The 9,154-nt window shown below is 40.4% G+C and overlaps 2 protein-coding genes across 3 annotated transcripts in view; one reads left to right on the top strand and one right to left on the bottom strand.

Annotated features, from left to right (window-relative positions):
- The window catches only part of plg (plasminogen), an 11,737-nt gene extending 5,870 nt beyond the window's left edge, over nucleotides 1-5,867 (top strand). Inside the window, exons 10-20 of one of the 2 annotated variants that reach the window (XM_035679152.1) lie at nucleotides 312-436; nucleotides 705-864; nucleotides 1,736-1,950; nucleotides 2,041-2,189; nucleotides 2,335-2,428; nucleotides 3,149-3,263; nucleotides 3,531-3,572; nucleotides 3,701-3,841; nucleotides 4,227-4,333; nucleotides 5,083-5,228; nucleotides 5,682-5,867. In XM_035679152.1, the coding sequence (XP_035535045.1) occupies nucleotides 312-436; nucleotides 705-864; nucleotides 1,736-1,950; nucleotides 2,041-2,189; nucleotides 2,335-2,428; nucleotides 3,149-3,263; nucleotides 3,531-3,572; nucleotides 3,701-3,841; nucleotides 4,227-4,333; nucleotides 5,083-5,228; nucleotides 5,682-5,843 (1,456 nt within the window). In that variant the 3' untranslated portion in view covers nucleotides 5,844-5,867. Of the gene's footprint in view, nucleotides 1-311; nucleotides 437-704; nucleotides 865-1,735; nucleotides 1,951-2,040; nucleotides 2,190-2,334; nucleotides 2,429-3,148; nucleotides 3,264-3,530; nucleotides 3,606-3,700; nucleotides 3,842-4,226; nucleotides 4,334-5,082; nucleotides 5,229-5,681 lie in introns of both variants that reach the window. The other variant, XM_035679151.1, reaches the window with a different exon arrangement.
- A 286-nt stretch (nucleotides 5,868-6,153) lies between these two features.
- Nucleotides 6,154-9,154, bottom strand: part of LOC118340983 (solute carrier family 22 member 2-like) — a 6,372-nt gene continuing 3,371 nt past the window's right edge. The window contains exons 6-12 of the mRNA XM_035679153.1: nucleotides 8,551-8,665; nucleotides 8,104-8,204; nucleotides 7,824-8,038; nucleotides 7,318-7,426; nucleotides 7,132-7,244; nucleotides 6,643-6,742; nucleotides 6,154-6,283 (exon numbers count right to left, since the gene is read on the bottom strand). Coding sequence (XP_035535046.1) covers nucleotides 6,196-6,283; nucleotides 6,643-6,742; nucleotides 7,132-7,244; nucleotides 7,318-7,426; nucleotides 7,824-8,038; nucleotides 8,104-8,204; nucleotides 8,551-8,665 — 841 coding nt within the window. The 3' untranslated portion in view covers nucleotides 6,154-6,195. The remainder of the gene's footprint in view (nucleotides 6,284-6,642; nucleotides 6,743-7,131; nucleotides 7,245-7,317; nucleotides 7,427-7,823; nucleotides 8,039-8,103; nucleotides 8,205-8,550; nucleotides 8,666-9,154) is intronic.

Here is a 9,154-nt window from a genome sequence, read left to right as displayed (position 1 = left end):
CATCAGGCTTGATAGATATAACTGGGTAGTGATTCCTAATAATGTTGCCTAAGGGAAGTGCTAAATGCAAACTTATTTCCAGGGTTTAGGACTCATTCCTGCAGCACTCTATTACATATGCTCATACAAGTTAACAATATATCTTGCTTTTATACAATATCGCACCAGATCAGGCAGGTCGTGAGCACAAAAACTCCCCGGAAACAAAACAGTGTAAATTAAGTCCTTAGAGGAAGCCAGAAGCATATTCATAAGCATGTTGCCCTTATTTACCTGTGATCATCATCATATTACTGTCTATTGTTTGTCAGAGGCCTAGATAACAACTACTGTCGTAACCCCGACAATGAGAGGATGCCCTGGTGTTACACAACTGACAGCGAAACTCGCTGGGAGTACTGCAGAGTGCCGACCTGTGAGAATGGAGCTGGACCAGGTATAACAGTGATCAACGAGGATGATGAAGTCCACTTTAGAAACAGCTGCACTTAATTCAGGATTTATTACAGTTGCAGTAGCGGTATCATGATTTATATACCTGCTCAGCAGTGTTCTGTAATCTGTTCATGTACTTTGAAAAAAGAGCAAAAACAATGATTATTGATCGATGGTTAAATGAATGTTACAGTAATGTTAATGACTAGAAAAGAGTGCGTATAAGAATGCATCAATGACCCAGCATGATTTCTTGTCTCCTGCTGCAGACGAGCCCGTGATCCCCCCAGAGGAGGATGACTGTTACCTGGGGGACGGGACGAGTTACCGTGGCATAACATCAGAGACGATCAGTGGAAAAAGATGTCAAAACTGGAACTTGATGACTCCTCACAGCCACAACAAAACTCCTCAGAACTTGCCGGCAGCGTGCGCATCAATTCCTGTCTACTAACGCATTCTGTATTCAAAACAGCAGATTTCAGGCACAGGGAATTCATGAAAACCAGAGTTTAAACTGTAAATAGTACATTATAAAGCTTGTTGAAGAGGGGCGGCCATTTTGACAATCTTGCTTCTTTAGTACTCAACACAGTGAATTCCTAGCAGCCAAATACAATAAAAGAATAATTACGCTTATGATGGTTTGAAAACAGGCAGTAGTAGACAAAAAGTCATGGCCCCACAGCGGTTTATATCTGCCATGTCGGTTTTTGCCAGACCCAACAGCTTTGTGATGAATGTGTGATGCCAGGATTGGTCCGATTCTAGGTACAGACGCTGAGGCACAACTCGAGCTAGATGTCCCAAAAACAGCACTAAAATCTGGCAGCAACACTATGCCCTGTATCTGGCTCATATTTGGCCCTCAGGTCCCCAGCTGACTATCTAGGATACAAATCCAACACATGTATTAAAGGATAAACCCAGGGTATACCCTAGATGTTTCAGTTTTTTCTTTCAACAGAAAAGCTCGCCTGCTCACACACAGTCTTGTATTCATCAGCACTGCCTGGTAGCGCTGCCCTAAAGCATACTTGCCTGCTTTATTGTCTGTTGTCTAAATGGAACCATAATTTACTAAATGAACATCGTGCTGTTTGGAAAAATACTTTAAAATAGAGATTGAGACCATAAACTCATTAGGAAGCTGTTTACTGAGCTCATAAATCAGTTGAGATTTACAAACCAGCAGAGATCATTAGCTCCTTACCTTGTTTGATTCTTGGAGTTAAAATACAAAACCTTGTAGGATGTGGGTTCCTGCTGTCCTGAAGTTCCAGGTTTTCTCTTTCAACAGGGACCTCAGGAGGAATCTGTGCAGGAACCCTGATGGAGACCGAGCTCCCTGGTGTTATACCACAGACCCCAGAGTTCGCTGGGAGTACTGCAACCTGGAGAAATGTGGCACAAATCCTACGGAGGCATCACCCACCAGACCATCTAAACCCCAGTCCCCCCAGTCCCCCCAGTCCCCCGAGTCCACCGCTGCCACCCAGACCACACCGCAGGAAGGTAAATTATTATTTTAAAATGTGTTTTAAGCTTGCTTGCCAGTTTATTTTATCGTTTATTTACCTACTTGTTTATCTGTCGCTGTGCTAGACTGTAAGATTGGAAATGGAGAAACATACCGGGGTCCAACCTCCATCACCATTCTGGGCGTGACCTGCCAGGCTTGGAGTGCTCAGACCCCTCACCAACACAACAGTTTCACTCCACAGTCGCACCCCACCAAGGGTCTGGATGGCAATGTAAGTGTGTGTATTCCTATAGGAACCATTTGGAGGTGCAGACTTTTGGAGTATTGGCATTTCCTGTCGGATTTAATGTCAGAAGCTAGTAAATCATTATATTTGTTTCCAATTTGTTGATTCTCTCCTTGTGTGTCACTGTCAGAGCTGCAGAAACCCAGATAACGACGTTAACGGGCCGTGGTGCTACACTACTGACAGGAACAAGAAGTGGGACTACTGTCAGATCCCCGACTGTGGTATGTATGCGTAGGACATTACAGTTAATTATTTAACTTTTTAACCACTCTACCCACGTGGCTTGAGAAAAAATATTGCATACTATGGATCATCATTGAATTAGGTACACACATTCATAGTCCATAACCAATTGTAAATGACAACCTGTGTCCAGACAGTTGATGATAGTAAATAGAGTCTCTTTGAGGTTTGGACGGTTGGTCAGACAATATAAACAATTTGAGGACTTTACTGTTGGCCTTGGAAAATTGTGACACTTTTTTACTGTGACACTAGACTAAACGGTTCATCAATTAATAGAGAAAATAACCTGATTAATAGATAATGGAAATAACTGTTAGTTCCATCCATCGGCATGTGACACCCCCTTTTTATAGCCTCAAATAACTAATTAAAAAACAAACTTTGCAGAAAAATTAACACTTGAACAAACATCAGCGTGATAAGAACTACATAAAATGACAGAAACCTGTACTTTGATTTGATTAGTTTGGACCATGTCTCATCTGCTAACATGGAGGCAACAGGCTTTTTGACCTAAACTGCAGACAGCCACCAATAATAGCATCCACTTGTTGGCCATCCAATAATTCAGCTATCTCAAGTATAATGAGCACCAGCTTCTGAGGCTGCTTGTAAGACAGTACATGTTACGTCTTGTTGACTGATACTGATTGATTCAAACAAAGTCACTTTGTGTTTCACTCCTTTCTCTTTAGCTGGACTTAAGTGTGGCACGCCAGTCACCAAACCAAAGCGTTGCTTTGGACGTATTGTGGGAGGCTGCGTGTCTAAACCTTACTCATGGCCCTGGCAAATCAGCCTCCGAACCAAGTGAGTTGAACAATACGAGCATATGATTCCAAGGGACTTATATTTATATTCATTGTTTTCTTATTTTATGTTTTCCTTTATTTTACTTTTGATGTCCGCTAATGGCTTTGAGTCCTCTTTGAAAACAAGATGCTGTATCTCAGGGGGGGTTTATCTGTAAAGTTTTAACGGATATCTGATATTTTAAAAAGTTATATTATATTATGTCAGCTGGGTTTGTTTCTTCTGTCCTATTTAAATACATTTCTGTCTGTCTCTTTCTACGAGTACGGGGATTCATTTCTGTGGAGGAACTCTGGTTCACCCTCAGTGGGTCCTTACTGCCGCACACTGCCTGGAGAGGTCAGACAGTAGATTAAAAAACATCTAAAGATCAAATCCTGTAGTAACTTCCACTGTATAATGTGTGTTCTTTATAAATGCGTTGTGTACTGTAGGTCCAAACGACCTTCAGCCTACAAGGTGCTCCTGGGGATCCACACAGAGAGAGCCAGCGAGCCGTCCAAACAAGAGAGGAACCTGGAGAAACTGGTGTTAGGACCCAACGGAGCCGACATCGCTCTGCTCAAACTGCAGACGTAAGTACCGGACTAATCCTCCTCCTAATACAAATATTTTTTTTATTTGCTCTATATTATAAGCCTGTTTTGTACAACAGTAACTAAGAGTGTGGGGTTTGGCAAATTGAAGAATATTCATCTTTTACAACCGTAATACTTCACATTTGCTGTGCACAGCTTTTCAAACTTTATTTACATTTTATTTATGTAACTGTAAATTAAATATTTGATGTATTTCTTTTGTATTTCTGTTCTAAAAAAACACTTTGATGACATGAGATTGAGCTTGTGATGGCAATTTGTGTGATGTTTTAGAGATTTCGTTATCAATCAGTATTTAATAATAATTATTACCACTGAAACTGATTTCCTTAGTGTGTGTTTCCTGTCTTGTGTTTTTCAGCCCTGTACTAATAAATGACAAAGTGCTACCAGCTTGTCTGCCAGAGAAAGACTACACTGTTCCCAGTGGAACCGAGTGTTACGTTACCGGATGGGGTGAAACTCAAGGTACAGTTCATTATGTGTTGTATTAAAAGAGACCCCATTTGGTCGGTTGCTGTTTGAGGGTGATTTTGTAGTGGACTGCATGCTGCTTCGTATTAAAGTGTGTACCTTTTAAATGAGATATTTAGAGATTAAATTGTATATTTTATTGTAATAGACAGTGTTGGACTAGTTACTCAAAAGGTTTAATTTATTACTCATTATTCATTTATTTTATTCATACTTGTATTACTTTACTTATTACTCCCTGCCAACAGTAATTAGCTCCACTACTAGGATATATTAATTTTCTGATACCATAAATGAATTCAGATTATTATATATATTATTATTAAAATTAAAAACAGTAAAGAAATGGGAATATTTTCAGCCACTAAATGTTTCCATCTTCTAGCTAGTTTCCTCCACGATTACCAAAATGAAACTGAGGATGTGATTGGATTGTTGGATTTCAAAATAGAAAACAAACTGAATATATTAGTAATTAGTTACACTACTAGTTACTGGGGAAACTAGTAATGAGTTACTTCCCAACACTGGTAATAGAATATTTAATCCATGCTAACACACTGGATCTGATACTCTGAATGTGTAGAATGAGTTGGTAAAACAACCCAACTGGAAAATTCCTAAACTGCAACGCAATGCCTCTTCAAAATTCCCCAGTTGAAGGGAAATCCTGTACTGATGAAGGTAATGATAACGAGGAGGAAGAGGAGGATGCTTGCTAACAGCTTGGAGGTGTGTTGCAGGTACGGGAGGTGACGGCCTCCTGAAGGAAACCGGTTTCCCTGTGATCGAGAACAAGGTCTGTAATCGTCCATCCTACCTGAACGGCAGAGTGAAAGACCACGAGATGTGTGCTGGAAACATCGAGGGAGGAACAGACAGCTGCCAGGTATGAAAAATACAGAAACTGGACTTTCTTAATACAGTAACTTTTTAATTTACAGGTCTGTAATTCTTAGGTAACTCACTTTGCTTGTGATTGGGTACAAATTATAGATAAAAATAGACTCATTGTTCAAGGGGTTCAATTCATTTCTAGTGTAATCCTGACAGGTCCACCTGAACATGTTACATTTGTCTTCATGCTAACATATAATTCAACAAGTTTGCAATGATTAATTAATAATGAATTAATATTTCTTGATTAAAGCTAGTTACATAAAGTCGTTTGTGGCTCCAGATGGGGGCTGGGGATAAAAAAAACGTGCTCTGCCTTCCTTTTTTATTGAGGTTCTTTTCCAGCCTGGTTTTGGCAGAAGTTGAACTGAAAACCATCTAATGCACCAAATGTGTACAAGTTGGAAAATACATTCTGCTTCACGTCTGTTTTTTGTCCCTGCAGGGTGACAGCGGCGGTCCTCTGGTGTGTAATACCCAGCAGGGGTTTGTCCTACAGGGTGTGACATCATGGGGTCTGGGATGTGCCAACGCCATGAAACCCGGCGTCTATGCTCGAGTCTCCAAGTTTATCGACTGGATTGACACAACAATCAAAGCCAATTAAAAACTATCCACCTTTAACAAATAAAGTAGCGTTAAATGTGACCAGTCTCAGAAAAGTCACCATTCATTGTACTTTTTGAAGATACAGCGTATGTGTGTGTTTGCAGCCTGGTATTATTTGATTTGTTTCCTGTGGTGGAAGCACTATAAGCAGATCATATTACTGCTTTTGGGATGTAAAGGTGTGTTTTCTGTAAGAGCTGAAAAATAAAACTAAATACAAAAGAAATTGGGAAGCCATGCTTTATAGAAAATGTATAAAAAAAGCCTACGTTGTTTTTAGTGGAGGTCAATATACTGTATTACAGTGAAGGAAATCTACAGTACATACACATGCATTGACACAAACACAGTCACACAGTTGTTGTTTCCTTGTTGTTTGTCAGGTCTGATTTTAAAAGTTTCTTCATTTGTAAGTTCTCCACTACATCTTCCTTTTTCCTGGGAACAAAAACATACATTTTCTATTAACACCTCCTTAATTCAAGTGAATCAATTACTTCATTTCTTTGTAATGTTACTCCAAAATTAGGCATCAGTTACTTTATTAAAGGACAAATATAATAAACACATTTGACAGTGGTGGAAAGTAACAAAATCTACACATAAATGTATTTTAGTTCAATTTTGAGGTACTTCTAATTTACGTGTATTTCTATTTTCTGCTAATTCTTCCTTCTTCACTTGTACTGCCACTGGTCATTTTCTACTTATTACCCACCACTCCTGAGGAGGAACAAGAATAAGTACTGTGTGAAACATTTCATTAAACTTTCTGGGAGAGTGGGGATGTATCTCACCTATGAGGAAACTCGATATCATCAATGGTGTCGGGGAGAGGAACTCCTCTGGTTTCAGGCAGCAGCAACACCAAACCTCCAGCGATGAACGCAACCACTCCTGTGTGAAACACAGCGTGGAGATTTAAAAACTCTGACTCAGTTACAGATTTATTTTAAAAAAGACAGTGCTATTACAAGTTTAGTGCTTTACTAGTAAATATTATAACATAAAGATGCAGTGGTTTTATGGAGTTCGGTCTAGACCTGCTCTATTTTGAAAAGTGTCCTGAGATCTTCTGTTATGAATTGGCGCTATACAAATAAAACTGAATTGAATTGAATTGAATTGAATTGATATTTGGTGGTGTGTATTTTCGGAGCAACGGACGTTTGATTTCAGAATAACAGGTTGTCTGTCAGACTTTCAGTCCAGCAGCCTTATGACATCACTAACACGGTTTCTTCAACATCATCCCAGCCATCATGCATAACATGTCAGATACCCACCAAAGATGATGAGGGGCAGCTCCAGCCAGATGTCAGCCAGTCTGTAGAGCAGGAAGGGAGCCACGATGCCGCCAACGTCACACAGTGAGGAACAAACTGACACTCCCAGGTTCCTGGAATTACACTGGGTATTTTAGAGCTACCGTGGGATGAATGTGAGAGTAGAGCTGATCAGTCTGACCTCACCTGACAAATGTTGGGTAGAGCTCGGTGTTAACAAACACCACCATCTCGAAGGCCATGGTGATACCCAACCGACCGATACAGGCCACCAACGTCTTAAACCAGAGCATACCTGAGGTGTGGATACAAAATATTCCTTGTCACCTGGGGCCACTTCCATTGGAGATTCAGGTGTGTTAGCCTAGCAGCAGCTATGTAGTTTGGAGCCGCTGGCCTTTAGCAGGGATGAGGAGCGGTCTGATGAGCTCCACACCCACATATTTTTTTCAGATTCATACTTGCAGTTCTCAGCACTGACTGTTGCACACTCAAGTGACTTATCAGATTTTACACAGTTCCCAAAATTTGAGAACAGTACTTTTCATTAAAAGAGACCAGAAACCATTGCATTGCATTATTTATGACATAATAAAACCAAACCAAACTTACTTATTTAAAAAAAAAAACTGATTCCAGTGTGTTGAAACATCCCTAACGGACATGGTCAAAGAATAAGGAGTTCTTCTCACTGTCAGGGATGAAGGCAGTGATCAAGCAGGAGGCTCCAGCTACGATGTTGGCGGTGGCGAAGGGGAGGCGCCGACCAACACGTTCAATTGTGAAGAGGATGAGGAAAGCGGCAGGGAACTCCACCAGGCCAGAGATGAGGAAGTCGATGTAGATGTTTCCTCCTGCTATTCCCACCCGCATGATGAGGCCTTGATAGACCACAGCACTGGTGAACCTGCAGAGATTAAACATTTAGGGGCTTGTTTGGCCAACAAATCTGTGGTTTTAGGTGAGTCTCACCAGTTAAACATGAGGATGAAAGTGTGTTTTCTCATATTCGGAGTTCTGACCAGGTCCAGCAGAGAGGCAGAGGGGGAGTCAGCCTCATCTTCAGCCAGTGTCTGAAACCATGATACAGCTGTGACAATAAGCAAGGATCTTAAAGGACTAGTGTGCAGGTTTTAGTGGCATCTAGTGGCGTAGTTCTCCCTCGCTTCAACCGTCCCTTCCAAGTTAAAAGGAAAAACTAAAGCCAGTGTCGTCTGCATATAAAACAGCTAATTCTAAAGTAAGGTTCAGGTAATCATACACTCATGAAAACATGCCTAGCAAAATTATATCCCATTTCTGCCAAACCGATCCTCCTAAATGTTACAATCTGGACCTTTAATACAAATTCTTATTATTATTATATAGTAGATCACAAAGGGAAACTGAGATACCAAGTAAACTACTGAATCAGTTTACGTCAAAGTTCTTGGAGAGTTTCTTCTTGTTCTCCTTCGCCATAGCTTCAGTGATCTCCAAAGCTTTTGAGGAATTCTTCTGAGAGATGAGCCACCGTGGAGACTCTGGGATGAACCTGTGACACAAACAATGTTACACACCAACACACCTGCTTGTAACAGATGATTTGAGCTTGCTCTCTTTGTTAGTCTAACTTTGAACTTTTGGGCATTTTATGCTTTTATTTAATAGCTAGGAAGAGAGAGGAGAAACTGGGGAGATAGTGCTTCACTGTAAGTGCCTTAAAAAAAGTTGTTTGTTCTGTGTTTCAGAGACACAAGTGTAACCAGGGAGCATGTTTAATAATGAGCAGTAATCTATACAAATGTTTTAGGACTGGATGTGAGATAGAGAAGCACAGAATATCCTCAATTATTACTAAGAGCTAAAGCAAGAGATGGTGGTCACATAATGTACATCAAAATAGCAAGGATCTAGTCCATTGTGATGTATTTTAGGAAAAACATTGGGACTGATTTGAAACATAAAAAAAAGAAAAAAGAAACAAAGCATGTGTGCTTCCTCCGTTTGCCGCTGGCTACACGATGGACTCCTGGGAGAAGTG

This window comes from Morone saxatilis, unplaced genomic scaffold, assembly GCF_004916995.1.
Source record: "Morone saxatilis isolate NCDOM2014 unplaced genomic scaffold, NCSU_SB_2.0 Contig7, whole genome shotgun sequence".
NCBI lineage: Eukaryota > Metazoa > Chordata > Actinopteri > Moronidae > Morone > Morone saxatilis.
This window is presented reverse-complemented; position numbering and strand designations above follow the sequence as displayed.